Raw genomic sequence first — 25,723 nt, forward strand, 5'->3', positions numbered from 1 at the left:
AACGGGAAAATGTTAAAAGACCGATGTTCTAAAATAATAAATAATAAATATACTACGACAATACACACATCGCCATCAAGCCCCAAACTAAGCGTAGCTTGTGTTATGGGTACTACGATGTCTGATGAATATTTTTATGAATAATATACATAAAATACTTATAATATACAGATAAACACCCAGACACTGAAAAACATTCATGTTCATCACACAAACATTTTCCAGTCGTGGGAATCGAACCCACGGCCTTTGACTCAGAAAGCAGGGTCGCTGCAAACTGCGCCAATGGGCCGTCTAATATAAATGAACACAGACGTAACACCATTTCTTAACACCTTTCTTAATCCAAACGCATTTTGTCTCCTTCATCATCATGCTTTTAATGATCCACTGCTGGACACAGGACTTCACTATCGTAGAAGTGAGGCTTAAACCCTCCACGTTGGTCCAATACGGAGTGGTGGCTTTTAACACATGCTAGCGATAACTACCGGGACCGACCGAGATACGGATTACCTTGAGAGCGTCGTCTTACTCCACACTGAAAATTATCTGGTCCAACACCGGAATCGTACCCAGGATGGTATAATCAAAACACAGTCAAAACACTAGAGCGACGAGGCGGTTAATAAAAAAAAAAAAACATTTAAATTACATTACTTGTTATTGTTTATGAAACTTTACCATTCTTAATAGCTTCATTTAAATGGGATCGTAAGCGTGGAATATAATTACGCACGTTTGTAATAAAATAGTATCCACAATGTGGTCTAAAAACCACTAAGAGTTCCGTTCGGATCAAATGTAGATTAAGCCAAATTTAAAACGTTCCCACCGTTTCGCTTGACCGCCCGTGAATATAACATTTCAAAGTTCCATAATTATTTTTCTCGTGAACCAATACAACGATTAGAACATTCGTCACGATTTACACTGATTTAAGGCCTATATAAGACGTGCTGTAAAAACTAATCCGTTTTGTAATTTATCAGAAGTTTCTTGCATCTTCTACGTTTTCTTAGTACTAGACAGGATAATTATTCGTTTATTAAATTTAAATGGGTTATTCTCTTAAATACATATAATAAATAAATATGTTTTATAGGTGTTTTGTAAGTGTATATAACATATTATGTATCTCTGCGATACATAAAATACACTCTATATAAATAGTAACCATAGTTTACAAATGTAAACCTTAGTTTTATTACACTACAATATAGCTCTTGACTGCAAACTCACCTGGTGGTAAGTTATGCTGTCTAAGATGGTAACGGGCTAACCTGTTGTATTGTTTATACATACTGTGACTCATTTATATTACACTAGTAAATCCGAGCTCTTAAGGCAGTTAAATTAAAATCCATTCTCTCGGCTCCACTCTCAACGCTAAATAGCTTGGCTTGCAAAGGAAAAAAAGGTAGAATATCAATTATTACTATAAACAAAAAAAACATCAAAATTAACTCGCAAGGATAATATTTTGTAACCCGACGTTATCTATATATCTTTAACAAACTGTTAAGAAAGCATATAAGTTTCATATTATGTAGTTTCATAAAAAGTAGATACTTTTATTTACTTTAATCTGCGGTTTCATGGTCCATATCCCAATATCTGTTTGAAAATTTGAATATACCGCATCTGATATCCAATAGCCGTCCAATGGGTTAAGTACCGCATGTACGGCTTACCGCACACTTATCGAATTTATACACGGAATTGTCGAAGCCAAACTAAGCTGTAATCCGTTATAATAAATGTCAATTTTGCGTAATCCAATAAAATGTAATCGATACTGCTTGTCTATATTACATAGATCATCGGATAACCGAGTGCGGCCACTGTGGTAGACTTGGAGCGTCTCGTGGGAGTTTATAAACACCTATACACGTATTTTGACGTTTGCCGAGGTTTCATGGGAACAAATTTACGATTCGATCACGGTAATACCAAGTAGAACAACACGGAGCGATTTTAGTATCAGCAATTAAACGTTCACGTGTTGATAGTTTGGATATTAATTTTAAAAGATATAGTAAGCGCATTTTATTTATAGTTCGTTGTGTCGTATACGTAGGACATAAAAAACATTGCTGTACGGAGGCCATGTTCTGTCTCAAAAAGATAATGCTTTGTATATGCAAAAGCTAGTTTTCTCTGTATCTGTAATTATATTTTTAATGTTGTAAGATGTCTTTGCATGTTTAGGATCCTCTCTTTCATTTGCAAGGCATTTGCCCTTGATCTTTCTTTTTATTTCCCATTATGAATACTCCATCTTCTTCCGCATTTATTCTTTAATACTTTGATTTAATTTTTTAATACCTCTGAGACGTATTATTTTCAGGGACTGAAAAGTATTCTATGTCCATTTCCAGGACGCAATCTATCTGTGCCAAATTTTATCAAAATCGATGCATTGTTCACAAACTTTCGCAATTATATTTTTATGGATACTGCGTCTTCTTTTGCCTTGCTTTCCTTAACTTATTTCTTGAATAATATTAAATTATAGGTCGTTATACCTTTAATTTTTTCTATCTTTATCTTTAACTCACTATAATTTTATTGATATTTTTTTTGTCTCTCAGATCGCCACTTCCCTGATTTGTTTACATAATATTAATATTTATTTAAATAATTATTCTGACCTAATTATTAAACATAATTTTTGGTATAAAAGGTCAGAATGCTAAGGCATCTTATAAAATCTGAGAGCCTGTCCAACGTGAGTAAGAATAATGAGCAGACCTTGGTTAAATACGGGGAAAATGCTTGCATAAAGAGTTCCTACTACCTACCTCCATAATAATTATATACTTAGTGAGAAGACATGTTACAAAGCTTTGAACTCTCTTGGGAAAGCTTTTACTGTATACTGAAACCTTAATAGAATAAATTACTTTGCCGTTAGTTACTCAGAAAGTACCCAATATAATTTGAGATGCGTGTATCAAAGTTTCTTGATATCGTTATTGTCTAAAATTTAAAGTGAGTAGCCGTTGTAGTAGGTGAAATTATTTATGTCAAATTTTAATAAATACCCTTGTGAACAGGTATGTACATGTTTATTAGGGTTCCTTAGCAACACAAGCAAGTCTTATATTTTCGTCACGTCTATATCATTCTGCTAATATTGTAAATGCGCAAGCTTGTAAGTGTAGATGGATGGATGGATGTTTGTAACTCTTTCACGCAAAAACTTTTGAACCAATTTGACTGTATTATGGATTAGAGATAGATTATATCCTGGATTAACACAAAGGCTGCTTTTTATCCCGGGAAAATCTACGGTTCCCGCATATTCAGAAAAACCAAAAAAACCGCGTACGAAGCCGCTAGCAACAACTGGTAAAACATAATCTAATCCTCACTTATATTATAAATGTGAAAGTGTCTTTGTTTGTTTGCCATTCCTTAACACCCTAACTACGCAACCAATTAACTTGATTTTTGAATGGAGGTTGTTGATAGAACTGAGAGTAACATATCCCAGGAAAACAGGGATTTCTCGTGATTTGTAAAAAAAGCTAAGTTTTGATGTGAAACATCTATAGGCGGAGGGTAAACCTGATTTTTGACGTGGCGACACAGGCCGTGGCGACGCATCGCCACGCTATATGATTGAATTTTTGTATTTCGTATGTAAAAATAAAAATGAATATTAATTTTGTAATAAAACAGTCATTATTAACTGACTTACAAAAAGGAGTGGTTATCCATTTGGTTGTATTTTTTTTTATTTGTGGAACAAACTTACATATAACAATTTCGATGTTTCACATCTGCCAGGCGTTTTAATTATTTTCGTGGTTAGTTCTTTTGTATAAATTCGCAACGTACATATTTCATCAATATTTCATTCGTATACTCTGGATTATTTAAATCTTAGGAATAAAAAAAATATACATTCGAACATTTATTTATTTGTTGTCTAAAGTTTTAACTATGTTATTGTGTTCAAATGAGTGTCTGTTTGAATGCAGCTGTACAATGTCTTTACCACTTCAGGTTCACTTAGCTATTTTAATGAATCCTGTTACTTTGTAGAAATGTTTCTACGGACTTATAAAGGACAGAAACTACCGCTCTCTACTTCCGGAGCTCGGAGCAAGTTAAAAAACAAGACCCTGTTTCTCCAGCTTTGTTTTATAATTTAATGTGCAAAGTTTTTTAACGAATTACGTTTATAAACGCACTCGTCACATGAAATTAAAACTTTTTTAATAAAATATTTTTATTCGAACTCTATATACCTTTTCATTGCTACCTGCATAGTTTATTTTGCCCTAGAATATTTTTCTATTGGGGAAGAACTTTCAACTTTATGAATCAAATCCTAAACAATGACTTTGTGTTCTGAACGCATATTTTTGGCTTGACAATTGTATCTGGGAAAGCATTCTTTTGATCTTTATCTTGCCTTGTATAATAAGTTGGAGTAGGTTGTCGACGAAGGTTATAAATAGAATTACCAAGATTATTATATATTAGATGTAAAATTTGAGTGATCTCGATTAAACGGCAGACATTTGTTTATCTAGGATCTGGAATGGTGACCCCCAACGCAAAGTTTTATTGACTAGACCGCGCTGGAAATTTTCGAGGTCTCTCTATCAAAAATAGCGAGCAACTAAAGAAACGTTTTTTATTCAGAGCACAATCCATATTCAGTAGACGTCCATCGATTCAGCAGATGTCGAAAAATATGTTTTATGTAAATAGAGTAGGTCAGTGCTGGTTCACTATGGCCCTTTACGTCTGTGATTTGTTCCGCAAAAACTCTTTAAGTTTAGTCGTATACCGCTGGAAATAGCGTATTGATTGCACGAATGAAAATGTTCCTATCTCTAAATATTTTTTAATAATTGATTGATGTTCAGACAAAGGTCACCATCTTCATCAATTCAACCAATGGACGTCCACTGCTGGACATAGGTCTTTTGTCTGGGTTGTGTCCAGCGGCTCGCAGCGAATTGCTTGATGTCGTCTGTCCAACTCGTTGGGGACCGACCTACGCTGAGTTTACCGGTGCGGGGTCGCCATTCCAGCATCTTAAGACCCCAACGTCCATCGTTTCTCCGAGCTATATGCCCCGCCCATTGCCACTTCAGCTTTGCGACTAGCTGAGCTATGTCGGTAACTCTAGTTCTTCGTCGGATCTCCTCATTTCTGATTTGATCACTGTGAGATACTCCTAGCATAGCTTTCTCCATCCGAGCCTTCTTATGAGGCCCATAAACAAAGTTAGAGTTTGATTATTGTTTAGTTGTTAGCGCTGGCTTCCCTTTTGGGGGCGAGAAGAGTTCGAACACCGGAACAAACCTCTAAATTTTTCTCAGTTATATGCATTTTAAGCAATAAGGTATCACTCGCTTTAACGGTAATGAATAACATTGTAAGGAAAGGTTGAGTAAGAATTCTCGATAATATTTTCGAAGGGGTGTGAAGTCCACCAATTCGCACTTAGCCAGCGTGGTGGACTACGACTAAATTTTTTTTCATTCTGAGAGACCTGTTCCCTTTAGTGGGCCGTTAATGGTATAGAAAGATAATCCTTAGTAAAGCCAAAATAAGCGTAATGATCGTTTCTTGTTCACAGCTGAGTGATTTATAAAAGTGTAATTTTTCATTAATAAGTAATAGGTAGGTTCCCACGGGAATGACAGACACTATATCCTCTAGACTGTTGTAAAGTGCTAATAGGATACATAAATTAAATGCCAAAATTCTAATTGGCTCATTATAGAGTCGTAAAACCAGTATTTTATACATTAAATATTTTACTGATTGCGTAATTTTCGCTAGAGATGTGCCGAGGTTCTGTAGGTACTAGAGTGATATAGTCGTAGTACGAAGTAGCAGAATATTAAGTTAAATAAATTAAGAAAAACTAAATTAGATTAAATTAAGTAGAAAGATTATGTATTATTAAATAAAGTAAAATCCAGAATATTTTTTTGCTCTTTTAATTACACAGTTTTCGCAAAAACCTTTCAAGCTTTCCTCAAATCATTACCGTCGCTGTACATTTTAAGGTACAGGGTTCTATCGCACTAATTACTAATTTAATATGCGAAGTTTATATAATTTATCTTGTTTTGATACTGAATTATTTGGAGTGTTAGTCATAAATGAAGAAACAAACCACGATCAATTAAGTCGGGGATTACCTTATCACAGCTATGCATACTTTAAAACAAAAATCTACCTGGTTACATTTTAGTACTTAATGGGACAACTGTTTATTTCTGGTAATTCGCACATACATACACATACAAAGCGTTGAAGGAAACATCAATAAAATCTAGTAAGTGTGCTATCGGCAGTACGATGAACCCCGGAAGCAGCTGACAAGCGATAAGGCAGGTTCAAATCGAGACCATCCATCTTACGGTTACGCCATTCATGTTTTTCTTAGCGTGCAGGATGCAGACCCGCTATAGGAATTCCATGTTACGTTACAGTTTCTTTTATAGCTATGACCAGCGTCCACTCGCTATCGGTATACTTTTGTGAGACTAAGAAAAAAGAGATTCAAAGTTTAAATTAACTTCCATTTCTATCTTTAGCATAGTGATACCTTACCGTATCCCGTAGACCATACGTTTGTTATAGTACTACTTACCTACTAGTATTCCACTGGCTTTAAAATTGTATAGAGCTGGTGTTGCATTGTACAAGATATATTGTATAATGAACTTTAAGGTGCCGAGTACCTACTGCTAAATTAGATTGACAAAACTTAAACTATTATTATTTAATCTAAGTAGTTCTTCAAACTCAAACTTTAAGCAATTTAATATAAAACCCTCGATGGGAAAAATTACAAAGTTACCTCTAAAGAAAAAATTTAATTTCGTTAATTTTAGTCATATATTATAATTTTAGGATCTAATTATAACAAATATTTACATATATTGAGGTATTGGTGATTTCTAATTTTTAATTACTCATTTGTACATAGGTACACATACCTACTCCAAGTTTTCGTAAAAACACTTTTTTATTAATTAAAATCTTGTAAAATACATGTTAAATTAAAATGATTCAAATGTCCAGTTTTTGAAGTAATTGAACTTTAAAGGAGATAAAATAAATGAGATTAACCTTTACAAAACGAATACGGACGCTAACATTTCTTCGGACTTATCTGCTAAATTGGAAGTAGTATTGATTGCAGATACTTTGGCCGTATGATTCTATCGCTAAAGTAAATCGATTTTAGTCTTACAGCAATTGCAATCAGTGCCCAAGGGGTCGAATTTAATCAATTTTCGCCTTTGAGCGCCGCGAACCATTTGCAGATACATCGATTTATAAATGCCCCGTGAATTTCGAGACCAGTTCATAATTAAATAAAGCAAGTAGGAAACTTACGGTATCCCTACATCAAACGAAATCTTTTAGAAACTATCGTCAATTTCTTTCTATAAATTAATGCATCTCATCAGCCGAAAAAAAACTAAAATAATTAAACTCCTTATCTGGCATGAATGGAGTGCTGAACTAAATATAACAAGGCCAAAAGCTGTACTACTTATAGGTATGCTGTTATGGTATAAGTCTTTTATTTCTCAAAATATTTACGTACATAAAAATATATTAATTAATTAATTATTGCTGTTAATATTTAATACATACGACGACCTACAATAATAGAAGGAATGAAATAAAAAGTTATAAAAATTACTTTAAATTACTTTTATAATACGTGGTATAATGCAGAAAGTAACAAAATATAAGGTTTAGCAAAGGATTTGTTTTTCAAAAGGATTACATGCCAACTATAAGTTATTATTATATTCATACTGACCCATTATTTTATGTTCCACTGTTGGGCTATGGTCTCATCTTTGAGGTCCCGGATATTATTACCTGTTAGTTATAATATCCGGGACCGACGGCATTAAGCAATTAGTAAGCATTAATACCGTTTTAGCTCTTTGTGCTAGTTGGGACCTTTTTGTCATTATTGCCACCTGTAACTATATAAATCCCTAGAGTTATGACCATCTGAACGTCAGATTACGTGAAATACTGCTATAGTAAACTGTATTCTGCATTCGAAAATCTTAAATTTATTCCGCTCAGCTCCTTACTTTATGTATCGTAAAAACTGCAACGTAGCACTATAGTGACAAGTTGTACAGAACATAAGTTATATCTTTATTACAGTGAAGCGCGTATTGCTTATCAAATCATCGTATCGTTTTATCACCCGGGACAAACGTGAGGTGTCGCGTAGGTAATCTCGACGTCAGCTCGGCGTAAAAACTTGCGCTATCCAATGCGGGCTTGCGGGACAGCGCTCGACTCAATGGTTTCAAATTAAATCCTTCCATTCATTCGCTCATTCATTCATAAAACGCATTACCGTCGCCGGGTGCCCTAACCCCGTCTCGGCTGCAAATATAGGATACGTTGGGGAGAATGCCTCATGCGCTTCAGTACGGAATAGGTAGTGAAATGTTGGATTTTGTTGAACGTTACGCTTACCAGACGAGAAGCTTAGCCGTATGGGTGCAGGCTTTGTGCAGCCGGCGGGGAAGAGGCGTCTGGGTTTTGTATTCACCCTAAAAGAATAACTATGAATACCTATCAACCATCTAAACACAAATATCCCGTCTTTGTTAATTTGGTTACTTGGTATCAGAATGTAAATCGAGGTCCTCAAGGGTAAACACTGATAAATAGGTGCATAAAAATATCGGGTAAGTGTTTTTGTGACTAAACTTATGGAAAGTTATACTTAATGACTTAACAATTATACATTGTAAAGTCAACATACCCTAAGGATGCTCCGGTTTCGGAGCGAAACGTGCGTAGATGGTACATTGCCGAAGATCTTTTTTGTGTGGAATATAAGCATTGAAGAAATTATGAATTACACCATACAGATCCTGCTTTTCGCGGACTATAGCAAATTAAGCTTAATTTTCATAATATATCATGGATTTCCGCAAAGTAAAGCCTGCTTCTATCCTAACGCCTGCTTCTATCTAATATCCAATATTAATTAGCTTTAAAACTAAATTAAAAATTAGGGAAAACTCATAGAATAATGTGTTGTTTCTTTCCATGCCGAAAATCGGTCTTCTTGTCCTCCTGAAAATTAGCAAAAGTGTACTAACGTGGTACGGGGCTACGTCATCGTCATATCGAGAATAATAATTCAGGGTTGTGTAAAATACTTTCCAAAGAGTGAAGCTTCGGTAATAAAGATTTGCTTCACATTACATTCTATTAGGGTACTAAGGTTTTACATTATCCCAGTTAATGGAACCGCCATTTTCATTATTTCCAATTGGCAATCCGCCATAAGAGGCTACCAATTTTTATCTGTGTAAAGGCTCCATGAATATTGAACGAAGTCAAAGTGTTGGGCTTATTTTATGGGCGCGCTTTATTTATTAGAAACACCAATTTCTCACCATAAAAGGAATTCGTACGTATTTCGCGACTCATTTCCCTAAAACCCACTCAATTTAATAACCCTAAAAGAGCCGCTAGATATCTCATACGGATCTGGGGGATTTTCGGCTGGGCTCCGGCGGCGTTTCGATGGCTTCCCAGTTGATAAGGCGTATCCGAGTGTTCATGAGGTATTTTATTATTCAGCCCCTCTAAAGTTCTCTAAGATGCCGCGCCGATAGGATTGACTAATTTTCTAGTATTTTCTTTGAAGTGTCGCGTAGTCTTCATTAGGCTGGGGCCATTTGGCAGGCTTAGGGGTCGATCCGCGCGATATCACCGACGTAAGCACGTCATTTGCAGTTCTCAGGGCCGCCTCCATTAAAATACCACTGATTTAACTTCAACCGGCTTACGTTAAATTATAATAATGTATCCATAAATTCTGACTTTATAATTTGATTATCCTTAGTAATTTCTCGTGAGTACTACTACTCTGTAAAGCTAAGTATCCTTGTACCCAATCAATTCATCGGGGCTTATAAATGATCCTGGCCTTACATGGCCTTTTGGCTAAATAAGACGATGTTACTTCTCGACAGTATTGTTTATTTTGTCTTATAAAAATGATGTACTTACAGTCTATTATATCTAAACCTATTAAAAATCATCTCTACGCCTCACTGAAACTAATTTAATAAAGTTGTAGAATGGGTTAACTTCAGCAGTAATAAGCTTGCTCTTAGTTAAAAACAATACAGGCGCAGACTTTGTATAAATGAAGAATGATATAAGCGAAGACTTATGCCGACACTCCTATTCCCAAACGCCCTTGGGAAGGAATACAGGCAGTTGTTCATAAACAAAGTTTCCCCACACGTTGACGTGGTGAAAACTTCACACAAACAGTACAGCATATAAGGCTGCCCTAAACGAGGCATTCAGCGTCTGAGTATTTTTTAATCGAGTTAGTATACAAGCTTGCTTTTAATCCATGCCGTTCGCTTTGGCCCAAATTCGTTCATTGACTATTCATCCGTGTGCCGCATCCAATCGGGGCGAGTTGAGCGTAATCCAAGCGATGAAAGTCAAAGCAAGCAAGTTGGCGTTCGCTTAAAGCGCTTTAGTTTACGAGTTAGCACGTGGAGTGCAGAGGCGACCTCGGAGCAGCGCCATTACAGGCCAAGAGGCAAGTTTTGTGCTCGCCTCATGGACGATTCATCAGCACCTCTCGTTAGGGCACACGGATGAATGCCGCCTTAGCACTCCTCATTATTGCGTTTATAAAGGCGCCCATAGAGCAGCCTGATTCACTAAGACTCGCTTGGCTGCGATGAAAGAGAAAATGGGATTGTGTAGACGTTTTGTTGGGGTAAAGTTCTTTTTATCCTTTTAGCTATAAGCTCGTGTTGTGGGAAGGATCTAAAGAGCGATATTTCGCGGTAACGTCCTGTATTGTGTTCGTAACGACGTGACATTTCCTTCGTTTTTTTACACGAATACAACAATACAATAATGAAAAGAGTTATAAATTATAACTTAGTACCCAATTTAGTTATAATATATGTCTGACTGTATATGACTGCTGTTTAGTGATTAACATGTTTGACTACGTATCACGAGGTCCTGGTTTCAAATCCTAGGCGGGCCAATAATTGTTACGTATTCAGTTTTTCCATCAGTTCCCAGCTTGTAGTTGGGAAATTGGCTGTGTCCACTTGTCACCGACATGACGTGATTATAGTCGTTAAAGAACCCCAACTCGCATTAGTACAGTGGTGTGTCGATGCTCTTACTCTCTCGCCTGGGGAGACCTATGTACAGCAACACAACACAATTATAGACTGAAGATGTTGATGACCCAATGTAGGTACCTACTTGTGGGTTCTCTTGTCGTCTAAGCTGCTTTTAATATTCCTCGAAAATTTTTTAAGACTTTATATTAATAGCCCAAAAAAAAATTCCGCGTATTTAAAAAAAAACCCGGGGACCGTTAGTGAAAATTGTACTGTATGTCCGGGATACCAACTTTTTTTCCCCATGCAAATTTCGCCAAGTTCTGTTTAGCTGTGATGACGTTTAAGATAATAAAGGCTTTATGGGATAAAGAGAATGTAAATCTGAGACTTTCCTGGCATATCCCATGTACCATAATATCCATTTGTGCGAAATTTCATCAATATTGTTGAATAAATGAAAAAAATAATACGGCTGATATTACAATAACTATCATTTACAATTTGAGCCTATTTGATAAATTAACGAATCTGTTCGTGAAAATGATGATTGTAGTAAAGCAATGGGGTTCGAATCCGACATTGATTATAAAATCAATAACCTAAGTAGTAGGTTTGCCATACATTTGAAATTTAAAATCCGGGGCTCGTAACCAAACACTATATTATAGTGAAATAAAAGTATTGGAGAAATCCATCATTTTCAATCATTATATTATATAAATAAAAACAATATTTCATTTGTAAACTTAAACTAAATACTGCTTTGTGACCCTGCTTTCTGAGGCCATTTCAGTCTATTTCATCAACTGAAAAATCTTTGTGTGATGAACATGAACAGGTTTGCTTGTTATCTGTATATAATAAGTATTTATGTATATTATTCATAAAAATATTCATCAGCCATCTTAGTACACATAACACAAGTTACCCTTACTTTGGGGTTAGATGGCGATGTGTATATTATCCTAGTATATTTATTTACTGTTGAGTTGACTTGATATTTGATATAATTTTCATTAAAAAAATCAATTAAGAATCATTTTTAAAGGAAGAAAACCATTTACTTTTATTATGCTATTATTTGTGTCACCCAGTAGTTTTTTGGATAATATAATAATTTCAGAACTGTCCTGAATGAGATTTGGTGACTCTACTGTTCAGGGAGTGTAACTATTGGCAGGTGGGTTCCCTCGTTACATTAAAATTGGTTGGCCGTGGCGAAATAGGGTGTGGACACTTTATCATCGTTTATTTAGATTAACTTTCATATTGCCTTAATTAAAGCGACCCTGAAGACCGATCAGGTAACTAACATACTGAAAATATTAACCTCATTATCATTATTTACCTATAAACATCCCACAGTTGGGCACAGGCATCTCTCTAAAAGGAAATATAATTTAATATATTTAAGTATAAAGAAAAGAATATAAAATTTGGTAAGAATTAATGAGGATTTTTTTTCCCCAAATATTTTAACATACGAGTATATACGCTACTCAACTGATAAACGGCAGAGAAATCCGTAAAAACGCCTCAACTTCCTTTTCTAGAAAACGGTTAATAAGTAAGACCCACACCTCACGGTGCGTTTGCCTACATTAATAATTTTTTTTTTTAATTTTAATTCGTTAGAAATACTTCGATATTTTTATTACTGCCTAATTAAGTATAATATAACAAAGATTAATTGAATTTCCATTATTCAACAAAGATGATTAATTAATCTAAGTATAAAAAACTATTAATTGAATCCACTCATTTTAATTTAAATGCAAACTAATTCCATTCTCAACTTTTCCCGGAAGTCGGAAAGTTCTGTCATTTATTCTCCAACAATTTAGTGTAAAGTTGCAATCGCTATGCGAACGTGTCACTCAGTTTGGTTTTGTTTGCCTTCGCCCGTACAGTCGGACTTCTTAGTCACAACTTTCCTCATTACGCCACTTACTCGTACTCGTAGAATCCAACGCCATTTCAACACATAGTTACTTCTTTTATTTGTTGGTCTAACAAACCTTACTATTATTATTAATATGAATGTTTGTTTGTTTGTTTACTTCCTAATGCTAATTGCCTAAACTTAAACATATTAGCTTATATACCTACTAAAGATGGCCATAGGATAATTTTATTTCCGGAATTTCCGGAATACTTTTTAGTTTCCTGAGCGATTTAAAAAAAATAGTCTAAATACATGGCTGAATAAGCGAAAAAAACAGCGAAATTTCACATGGCGAGAGCTGGTGTCTAGGTGACAAACAAAAATAAAATTCAGCCTAAAAATATCAATAACTCCTGCAGAATTACAGAACACCTAATCGAAGGGCAGACCGGCATGATTTTTTATGCTTCCTGTATTAGCGGTATCCTTAATCTATCTGCTTAATATCCATAATATTTTCACATTGTTGGTTGGTTCAGTAAATACAGTTTATAAACAGCTGATCAAATTAGGTAACTGTTTGAATATTTGATCGTATCGCCCACGCTACTACTCTTTGGGACTCTTTATTGTGGGGCAGTATGCATCCACTTAAGTGAAACTAGCGATTAACTTGGACTCACTTTCCATACAAACTTTCTTAAGCTATTCATCATGCCATCAGCCGTCATTATTATAACTTATTTGATGAGCTTTCATTCTAAATTGCTTTAATTTTTGTGGGCTCCTAAGGGTCGTCGTAAAAAATTATGTCATCTATATGACATTGTAATGGACTTGTAATTGAATAAATAAATAAATAAAAGTATTGTTGAATAAGCTATGGCCTCCAGTTATGGTAGTTAGAGAGGTTTTTTACTTCTAAGCTTAGGTATTACTATATTAATAAAGATAGATATAGATTTGATTATCTCATTGACTAGACGTTGTTTATATTTGTTCTGCTTTAAGCATTGTGGCTGTATAACTAACTTATTCGTGCTTGAGTGTTTCGCAAAATATTTACAAATAAGTAAAGCCACAAGTAGTTTTAACCAACAGTGAGTGTTTGTAGTTAGTTTTAGCTAAACTAATCTAGGTGTGGCATTTCCAGTGCATTGACTTTAGCCGCATTAAACATAATAAATGAACAATACTGTTTATTTATTTATTTATTTATGAATATCCTTAGTATACTTACAGCTAGCCAAAACGTATACTAAGTCAGTTACAGATGTACATTACAAAAATATTAGTTCATTTGTCTGAATATAATTTAGGAGCTTAGCTAAACTTATATTAAATATAATCGATAAAAAAAATATATAAAATATATAAACCTATATTATTGGATCCGAACTTTAGAATGAAAAACAGATCTCATAAAGGGTCACTTTCGTATCTGGGTACCTACCTTCGTACGTTCGTGATTCAAGGACACATTGCCTTAGTAACGATTTAAGGTCTACATCATCATCATTATCATCCCATAACCCACTTATTACAAAGTAAGGGATTATCTTAAAATGAGAAGGTTCAGCCCTTAGTCCACCACGCCGACCAATGGCGGATCTGTGGACTTCACACTCCTTAGAGAACGTTATGGATATCTCAGGTAAGCTGGTTTTCTCAAGATAGTTTAAAGCATTTGCTTAAATTACAAACGCACGTATAGCTCCGAAAATTTAGAATTGCGTGCCGGGGATCGAACTCCGTCCCCACAAAAAGCAAATCCCTAACTGCTGGTTCTACATAAACAATTCAATAAATAGTCATAAACATTTCAATAAATAGTCATAAACAATTCAATAAATAGTCTTTTAATGCAGCAACTTTACAAACTTGCAAAAAACGGCTGTTTATATCGAGTTGAAACTTATACTGAAAATGTACAGAAATCTAATTTCTTGAATATCTACCTATATGAAAAGATGCAGCGTTGTATAATGTATTTTAATTGTTATTATTAAAATGCGCCTAGTTATTATGGCACCCATACTCGTTTAAGTTCGCCAATCCGCAATTAAACACCGTGGTACCCACGAAGCTATATATCCCGATGTAAAAGGATGCTTGTGTCCAGCAGGGGGAATTCCCCACCAACCATCAAGGTAGAGACTGCGGATGATATCTAAATAAATTGTTTAAAAAAGCTTCTACTAGTAGCCTCGGTAACTTAAGCAACTCATAAAGCGGTGAGGGCTCGGATATTTTCTTGGGGGGAAGAGCGGTTAGCCGAGTTTTACACCGGTTTTATTGTCCCGGTCCCTCGTAAACCGTCCTTTGTGTTAGTAATGTCTCAAGTTGTATTAACACCGTGATAACTTTAGTGGGTTCGGCTACGCACATGGTTGATTACCTTACCCACAATAATTGTTAGCGCTAGGCTTATAGTTCTGATCATATTACAAGGCATTGCCGAAGCTTGTCTGGAAGTTTTAGTTTTAAGTTAACGAGAACAGTGTTATTGACATCGTCTCACAATAATGTAAAAACATATTGATGAACGATTCATAGGCGTCTTTAAAAGATCGGTTTGAATAAAGAACTTTTCTTTTGATTTGAAGCGGCATACCACGGGCTTGGCACATTGTGTCGCAATATTTACAATTTTACACGAAAAAAACAGTTTAAATTCGGGGCTGTTAATGTAGGAGAGATTGCATTTCATTACTCAATCTGTCATAACATATTCCGTCGCTTAAGCAACGTATTGTACTAGTCTGATAAGGCTTTTAAGTCGTTTTCGAGTATCGAAACGTTGTGATATCGTAAATAGAAATTTATTTTCCTAGTTTTAAGGTTTAAATTCAACCACAACTCAAAAGAGCGTTTTAAAAAACCAATAGTAGATATAGAGAACGAGTAAATTTAGATTCTTGTGTCTAGGTTATTGTTGTACTTCGATAATCGAATTTGACTCCACGGTTGCTAGTGTATAAATCTTGTACTTAGGATACAGTAGCACATAAACAAAAAGTTATATTTACGATATGAATTCATATTTCTTTGACCTAGTGTTCTGGTATTTTGTTTGTGTTTCCCCAATGATATGAGAAGCTGGTTGCTTTAAGTTTCTTATAATTAAAATTTAATAGGCCGATCACGCAGTTGTTCAGAGGTTAGGTTGCTATGATATTCCATTTTAGTCAAGAGCGGTGTTTAGTGAATTAAGGTGGTTCTGTTATTGTTTTTGCACACAATTTGCGATTGTATCGAAATATTTCACATTACTTTCGAAATAAACGATTTATTAGGTAAATAACCCTTTTGTTTTCGCGGTTGTGTTTATTTATTATTCAACTAAATTGTCTTGGATATCGGTTAGGCTTAACTATGATTCAATAAAAGAGATCTACAGTAAAACGTCTAAATGTACAAAACATGCTAAAAACATTTTTGCTAAAATCCTCCCTTAACCTATTTGTAGTTAAATACAAATAGTTAGCGCTTGTCGAAGCTTTTTGCTCGTAGTAATATAACACCACTACCGTAGGTCGTGTTAACAGTTTATCTCTAAGTAATTGCTTGAAAAAATAAGGTTGTCTTTGCATACATATAATTTTGTGTTTTCTGTATTACCTGGCATGCAATACCTAACACTCGTTTGAAACCCAACGCTGTCGTTAATGACGACGATTCAAATCCCTTTTTTGGAAATATATATAGGCGTTGGTATGGCCCATGTAAAAGAGGTAAGTCTCGGCTAAAGAGACTTTTGTTAAAATCTTATAAAAAACCATATTTTTTTCAGTGCTCAGACAGTTACAGCAGCTCAGCAGAGCTTATTAATTTACTTTAACTAATAAAAACATTTATTTCAGGCGGAAATCTAAATAATATTGATATCACATATATTCTTCATTACTTCGAGATAAAATTGTTTTTTATAAGTACAAATTATTCATTAAAAAGATTCATTAACAATATTTAATAATATTACTAGCTGTTATTCTCCGCAATTATTACGGTTTTATAAAATTCCGTGGAAATCTCTCGTTTTCCTGGAATAAAAAGCACTTACATTACTCTTCGTCCTTTCAACTAACTTCCAAAAAAACAAGTTTATTGGTTGCTTAGTCAAGGCTTGAAGGATGAACAAACAAACACATTTTCGCATTTATAAGGATTGTTAAGAATTTATAGAAATTATATATATCTGTTAAAATCATTAGTCTTTTCCATTTAAAATATTTTGAATACACAGAAATAATGCTTAGGTACCTACCTACTGCTCGTAGCATTTACATAAAGCTTTTGTGTAACTCCCCCACTCACTTTATCGGATTTCGTTGATTAGAAACTTCGCAAATCATATTCAATGGATTCCGAGAAAGAATTAGAAGTCCATTAGACTTATCAAAATCCTCTTTTAATAGCAAATCGCTCCCGTCAACTTTCCAATAAGAAAACATTTAAATTCCATTACAGTTTAAGAAAGCAAAAACAAAGTTTCATTCACATTCGTTTATAAAAAGCCAAATTAAAACAAAGCCAAAAGGACCGGTGCTCATTTGGCCTGCTGTTCCGATGGAGAAAAATTTTCCAACAAATTTAGCGGTTACGATCGATGACGTTTGTAATGGAAAAGTTCAATAGGCAACAACAAAGGCCGATACAAGTTAACGAAGCTCACGAAAGCGAAATTCACGACGGCAGCGCGCTCTGGCGGACAGGAAATTAAAAGACAAAAGAGTACCGCTCCGAACAATGTTCGCTCGGAAATGGAGGGCGGACCCTTTCGCTTCTTTATCAGGGGCCGCTTAGCCGCGATCACCTAAGACTAAGTTAAAGTTTCGGCGTTATTAAAAGTCTATATACCCTTTAAAGTGACGGTTATGACACCAATCGACACTTAAAGTCACGATCTAGACGCTTTCACGAATACTTTAACCATATATAGGAAGTACGAGTAGGTATATCTGGATTATATTATATGCATTACGGTTGTTTTTAAAGGAAATATTTCGCTTGATAATTTAGAGATCTGGCCCAAACCATTCTGCTGCTGAAATTAAAGCTGGATTCTAAACAAGTAGGAGAAACATAAATGATGACTTAAAAAAGTAATGACTTATGTTTCTCCTAGATGTTCAGAAATTACGATGCGCCAGCCCCTCTTCATAAGAACGTATAGGTGAGGGGACTTTTTATAATCAGACACAATGTTTAGTTGCTTACTGAAAATATTGTTTCGGAAGAAGTCAATTTAGAAGAAGAAAAAGATTTTATAGGAGCAAATATCGACCGAATCACAAAAAACAACTTCGCTTATAAAAAAGTTTTAAAGTCACTTCGAAAGTACTCAAGAATCTCGTCCTTCGAACATTACTTGGCCATCAATTGTTTTTTTGGACTGAATAGTAATGTTTTATTTCTGCAACTAAAGTTCGACGTAGCGTCTGCGATACCCGAACATAATCCTTTAACTTTAGGCTTTTTTAGGTTTTACACTTGAACTATTGAAGCTTTATTATACCTTTATACGTGTTTCCTGTGATTAAATAAGTGCTTCCAAGGTACACCGGAATTAATCCGGTCTTATACGGGAATCTGTAATGTGTATCGAATGTGCGTAGACGTATGGTTTCTGTAATTCAGGCGAGTAGACGTAATCCATTCGTACGGGACGATATCCAATTTCTAAGGGAGAGACGAATTCTCGCGTCCTCAGGGAAGACATATCGTCTTATTACCATTACTTAAAAAATTGAATTTTTAAACTGTCAACCACTGAAGTAATATGCTCTCAACATCCAATAGGTTTCTGTCGAGTGTCTATGCTATTTTCGTATTGTTTTATGCTAGTAATTTGTTTAACTGTAATGCTTAAATCTGTTTGAGTTGAACACTTTACCTTTAGTTAGAACTGCCGAAGTAATCGTACAGTAAATTTAGTTTTCTTGGAATTCAAAATACGGTGTTAATTTCAAAATACAGTGATTAGCACAGCTAACACTTGTTATGTTTAGTTTAATTTTTGTTTTTGACAAAGGCATATCAATGCTTTCTGAAATATTGCGATAATTAAAGATCTGCATCCCCATGATTATTTTAACTTGACAACTTCGTCACCCTTTTTCAGTTGACTGTTAATGCATGTAGATGTCTATGATTATGAGTGCATACTGTTTAGGGTAAATTTATCTGTCGCTTAACCAGCGATAACTGACAAAGCGACAGGATGAACTCCGTAATCCTGACGCTGTTTCCTAATTCGATTTGCATTTGGAATCAAAAACTTTCCGTGACACTGTTTTGCATTATTAATACTTTGGCATGGCGTGATCTCCCGAGAGGCGCACTAGAAGCCATAAATTGAATCCCAACCTTCGCAATTAGTTATTCCCGCGCGTGAAAACTTTCGAGATCGTTCGCCTTCGTTAACAGATGTTACGGTGCTATTCATTATACATTCCGTCGAATTGTAAAGCCGAACATTTAATTTAAAGTACCAAACGCTCCTTTGTTAAACAGAGAAGCGTTTTGTAAGGTATTGTGGAATCATTTGGGCGTTGGCGGATTAGCAAAACGGGTTCTAGCCGCTAGTTCTGAATTTATAGGGAACATTCATCTTAACGTGTACCACGTAATACAATATTTTCCTCAAATCGTGAACGTGGCACTAGCTGGGATATTAACCTTAACACCATATGGTGTTCTTGATATAGGAGGTAATCTACAAAATAAGAAACAATATCGATTTCATTGTTTGTACCATTCTGAATAATTTGTTGTGGTAAAAAGGTCAAGCATCCAGCCTTTCAAAAACATAGGCTTCTTTCGTTCAAGGTCTTTTTTCAAGGGTGAAGGTTAGAAGGTCATTGCTCAAGAAAATAGTCTTTGAATCCAAATTATTAAGCTACGACTGAACGGGTATTAATAATAATAATATGATGTTTGACGTTATTTTTCTCTATAATATGTGTCTGTATGTTTATGAGTGTTAGTAATATTAGCATCTATTTATTTTTGATATATTTCATAGGTGTTTAACGACTATTGTTGTATTGTTTTTTTTCCAAATTTTTACTATGTTACCATTTTACCGGGCCAATTTTCGCGATAAAGTACTTTACAGGTATTGCCCCAAAGTAGGTTGTTAAACATTGAAGGTTCACAAAAAGGTGCAGCGGCTGTTGTTTACGTATTTGGTTTCATATTTATATTTTATTATTTGTAAACAATGGTGTTAACATTTTACCATGTAAACTTTTTTTAAAGCTCCGTTGCTGCAAAAGTCAGAAATTTCGTTTATTACGATAATTTGCGTAACCATTTCATTCCCCTTACAAAGAAGATGTTAGGTGTATTTGTTATCTGCACTCCTCGGTTGAAATTTTATTAAGATTGTGTCTTACGATAACGTTGTATACATCTTTTATTTTTCCCATTGTAAGGCTTTCCACCGACGCTTTATTTTAAGAGGAAATTACAAAAAGCGATATATTACTTTAAAGCAAAAAAAATCCGCGAAACGAGACTTTCTTTTATTTAAATAATAGCATTTAATGTTAAAGGTTAAAGTTTATGGTCATGAAATACGTAATCATTTTGTTTTTCTTCTTATTGCAGGTCCCAGGTGGCGTATACATGAGATGTTATGGGCTCACGCGGCATAGAAAAGTGGCGTTGGTTGGTGGTAGTTTTAGCATGGGTATGTGGAGCAACTGCGAGAACGTTATGTCCACCGAGATGCGCTTGCGACGATGCCTTACGAGCTGCCTCCTGCGCCAACGCAGGACTAGAAATCGTCCCCATTCAACTCAATCCAGAAGCGACTCACATCAACCTTACCCACAATACAATCGCAGATCTTCTGTATACTTTCGCTTTCTACACGCAGCTAACCATACTGGACATATCTTACAACAGAGTACAGGATTTAGGTAGTAAAAATTTCGATAACAACATGGAGATGACGAACCTTAATGTAAGTCACAATGCGCTCAAGCGACTAGACAAGGATACTTTCGTCGGCCTGAAGAGATTAATTGACTTAGATTTATCAAATAACGATATAACAAATATACACCCACAAACATTTAAAGATCTCTCAGTTTTAGAAAGGCTTGACTTATCAAATAATAGATTGGTGAGTTTCGAGGCCGAAACATTCGAGCCCCTATCGTCGCTTAAAATATTGTCACTGAAAAACAACTCCATTTTAGAAATACCATCGACTAATCTCTTCTTTGTTGTTCGTTTGGAGTACTTGGACCTATCTGAAAATTTAATTCAACGGATAGACAAGCATGGAATACCGTATTTAAAAGAGTTGAAGCATTTAGACTTCAACAACAATATAATTGAAGGCGTCGATCAGTTGGGTCTGCACAACTTACCTTCACTCCGCCATTTGGATCTAAGCGATAACAATTTAACAACAATCCCTACATCTGCTCTTTCAAAATTATCGAACTTATCGCATTTGTACCTTAGCGGCAATTTCTTTCATAACATTTCGTCACTATCTTTTCAAAGCCTATTTCACTTAAAACATTTACATTTGAGTAGGGTGTATGACTTAGAGAAGATTGATTCTAGGGCTTTTGTAGATAATATAAATTTACAGAAAATATGGATGAATGAAAACTTGAAAGTAAGAGAAGTGCCATCAAGATTATTTCACGGTAATCCGAAGTTGACGCACATTTATATAAGAAATAATGCACTTGAAACTCTAGAAGCATCACATTTTCCAATAGATACCCTTCAAGAACTTGAAATTTCTGGCAATCCATTTGCGTGCAATTGTTCTTTATTATGGCTCTGGAAACTTGGAAGGAATAGTGAAATACGAGGTAAAAGTTCTGATAATACAAGTACAATACTTAAAATAGATTATGAAGATGTGAAATGTTCTGCGCCAGGACATTTGAAAGGTATTTTATTTGTACAAATCCCTGAATCTGAATTTGGTTGCTCAAACGGATGGGTGGTAGTTGCGGTTGTGGTGCTAACTGTAAGTATAATTATAAGTGTGGTGGGAGGTGTTTTGTATTTCATGGGCCCATTAAAAAGATGTAAAGGAGATAAATCAAAGCAAGTCATGACCAGTGTCATGTTAAATGGAGACGTGTCCAAAATGGGAAATGGCTTAGGATATTCAACACGTAGCAGGGAGCAAGAGACGAAGAGGGACGTTGACCGATATCTAATGATCGGTTCTACAGTTACAAATAACTTTCACTCATTAAATCCACCTTGGAATAGTGTTGACAAAAGTCCATATTATCAAGAAGATAGCGAAGAGCATATTTATCAACAGTTTGCCTATGAAACAATACCTCACCATAGAACCCCTGAGAAACCACACATAGTGTATGTTTAACAAAAGTTTTCCATTACGGACAATTTAAAAAACGTAATCTCATGTATTCGTCGCATTATTGAGGACATTTAAATGATCGTGATCGACGAACTCAATGATTTTTGCAATAATGTAAATAGTGATGTTTAAAATTGTAATATGTGATAGCTTTGTATATAGATATGTAAATATAAAATATAATGATTTTTACTGATAAAGACATTCTCGATTTTGTACTTAAATTGTTTAGCAATGGTGTATCTTTGGACTTATTTCGCCAATTTATGCTCTATTCTTATGAAATAGACAATGATGTTACAAGTTAAAAATGGTATTTAAGCCATCCAGACATACTAAATATCACGAAACGTATACAGGAGGAGTATATGATATAATATTTTAAACGTTTTTTAATTACACACAATAGTGCATAAATGATGATGGTATGACTTTTTGTCGAGAGGGCTTTTTAAATGTGATCGAAAAATGGAAAAAACAATGTTTCGATAACAAATATAATAATTAACTGACCCAAGCCTGCTCTTGTCCCTTTGGGAATACAGCTTTTAGGATGTATACAACATTCATCTTCTTAATCGTCCACTCTTGATTAAGCGGTCGTGGCTGCTGAGATGATATGATCACATTGATATGACGTCAGTTATCATCAGCTCTGAGCGAGTCTTTTTCACGGTTGGTGACCTGTGGCGTTGTAGGAGCACTCCACCATAGTTGCTTTGGCGTTGCATATAGCTTATCTACCTTTTTATACTTATAACATTATTGTTGAGATGTTTGTTTATGTTTGAAATTTAAAATAAGGTAAACAGAATGATGATCAGACGTGACTTAATGTACAGATATTATATTGTAGATCGTTTTGTTTTCTAGATCCTCTCCCCTGTGAAGCCATTTGTAAAGTAATTTAAAATAGTCATGTCGTATGTAATAATTATGTGAAAAAATATTCATGTGTAATTGCATAGTAGTTATACCTACATATATTTTCAGAATTAGAACACCAAACATGATGAGAACTTTGTACAAATAATTATGAGCAATATAGGTTACTAATTTCAAATACTATAATAATATGTTAATTTTTATTGAAACATTGTTATAGCGTATAAATCGTATTTAGTGAAGAAAAATAACGGAATAACCTGTTAATGAGTACTGCTTAGAAAAAACATAGCCTATCTACATAGCACAAGACACTGAAACATTTGCTGGTAAATTAATATTTAAAAATGGAAGTGGAGATTCGCGATCATTTTATTTTAAAAATCGTATGTAGCAAGTATTTAACTACTCATTTTATTTATGTTAGGTCGCAATTTATTAACCAAACTTAAATAAAATACGAAAGTATTAAGTTAACATTGTGTAGTTTTTAGAAATGAAATGACAAATTAAATGAATGTAAATGAATTTAGAGGAAGGATTGCGCAACTTCAAAAAAGCTCTGATGATCAAATTGCATGCAAATAATAGCAATAGCAATAAATAGTAGTTAATAGATGTTTATTTACTGTGATGATAAACATTAAACGTGAAACTACCTACATTTACGTATTAGGTACAATAAAACAATAAGTCAAACACTGCCATTCTCATATAATTTTTATAAATCGTACATTGCTAGTCCAAGACTTTAAGTTGTTTTTAGTGACACGACGTTATCGACGTATGCCTCGAAATGGTCACAAACTATTATTATACAAGAATTGTCACCCCTCCTCTTCCCACGGGTGTCGTAGGAGTTGTTTATGACGATATAATAGAGAAAGGGCAGCCACTGTGCTACTAGTAACATCCACTACGATCACCAACCCAGCCCAGCTGGTCAAAGCCAGACCTCCCGCTGGGAGCGGCCTGAGTCTAGGCCTGAGCGGCCAGCAGTCAGCCATTCAGTCTAGCAGTAGACTGTTACAGGCTTTTAATGTTGTGTTTAAAAACTTCGAGTCCCTTTTATCAGTATTTTAAGTAACCACGCGCCTTAAAACGGCTAGATGATAGACGGCTGATAAATGCTTTCTAACCAAACTTAAGGACATACAGAAACCGTGTACACAACTAGTTTAAAGCATCGAAAACCACTCCACTTTAGTTGAATGTTTTTTTTCAAGTGTTACTTGAATAGGCGTTTCAGTCGCGGCATTTATTACCGTTCCTCTAATGTTCTGTACGTTTACCATAAAATGTAAAAAATGGGAAAATTTTGTGAGCTAGCAACATTCCCCGAAGTGACACTTGATCGGAGCTTTTTCCCTGTTTTCGGACACAATGCACTGCATGCAATAATGGTTGAATGAGGATTCTGTATCTTCAAAATTCTGTTCTTTCAAACTTTGAAACAAAAATTGCTAGCAAATGTTTTGGTGTATCCACAATTTATCATATAGACGTAATACGAACCAGCTGCTCTGATGGTGAGGGGTACAAATGAAATAAGTACATTATTTATTGGCTATTTTTGTAGGTTCATTTCAAGAGACTTAATTTGGAATATTAAGTTGGAAAGATATTAAATTAATATTTTTATACTTAGGAAATATTAATTGTATTGTACATATGGTTCTAAGTTTCTAGCTTTGGTAAAATAAATATTATAAATATTAAATAAAGAGATTGAGCTCATAAATATACTTAATCGTTACGCACATGTAGTGTAGGTTCATTATTATATTATAATCATATGTTAAGTACCTGAAGCCAGGTACTAATTTTATTAACAGCAGTTTCGGATAAATCAAGTAAATAAAGTAATAAACGCGCTTTGGTGTGGACGAACTAAAGCTTTCAAAAAAAGCTAAATTAGGTCTAGAGTCATATACGAATATGAAACTATCTTGTACTAATATTTAAAATCTAAAATTTACAAGACTATGTATTATAACAATGCTTAATGATTATATCAAATAACTATTATTTAATTAGATTATAAAATTGAAGATCGAACAAAACAATACATATATACATCATATACATCCACATTCAATATAATTTCATTTGCTAAAACACTGCCTAATAAAATAAATTCATACTAAAGCTAGAGACTTCGAACCATACTCGATAAAAATAATAGCTAACAAAGTAACCCTGCAATACTTTATTCTATATATTATCTCGTATTCTACGTTTCATAAAACTATGCCTACTTCATAACCAAAATTATACCTATTCAGTCGATAGTACAGTCATAGTGATAGTGTAAGACTATTTATACATACTTACTACTTTTAAACTTTTGTTATGAAACTTATTTAAATATATAATGCATTGAAACAAACGACAAATAAACAATTAAAACATTTTATTTGATTTTTA

The 25,723-nt window shown here is 34.5% G+C and overlaps 1 protein-coding gene across 1 annotated transcript in view; it reads left to right on the forward strand.

Annotated features, from left to right (window-relative positions):
• LOC120634252 (tsukushin-like) overlaps window positions 1–22,586 on the forward strand; it is a 116,557-nt gene extending 93,971 nt beyond the window's left edge. The window contains exon 3 of the mRNA XM_039904734.1: window positions 20,656–22,586. Within this exon, the coding sequence (XP_039760668.1) occupies window positions 20,684–22,414 (1,731 nt within the window). The 5' untranslated portion in view covers window positions 20,656–20,683 and the 3' untranslated portion in view covers window positions 22,415–22,586. The remainder of the gene's footprint in view (window positions 1–20,655) is intronic.
• The last annotated feature ends 3,137 nt before the right edge of the window (window positions 22,587–25,723 follow it).

This window comes from Pararge aegeria, chromosome 2, assembly GCF_905163445.1.
Source record: "Pararge aegeria chromosome 2, ilParAegt1.1, whole genome shotgun sequence".
Lineage (NCBI taxonomy): Eukaryota > Metazoa > Arthropoda > Insecta > Lepidoptera > Nymphalidae > Pararge > Pararge aegeria.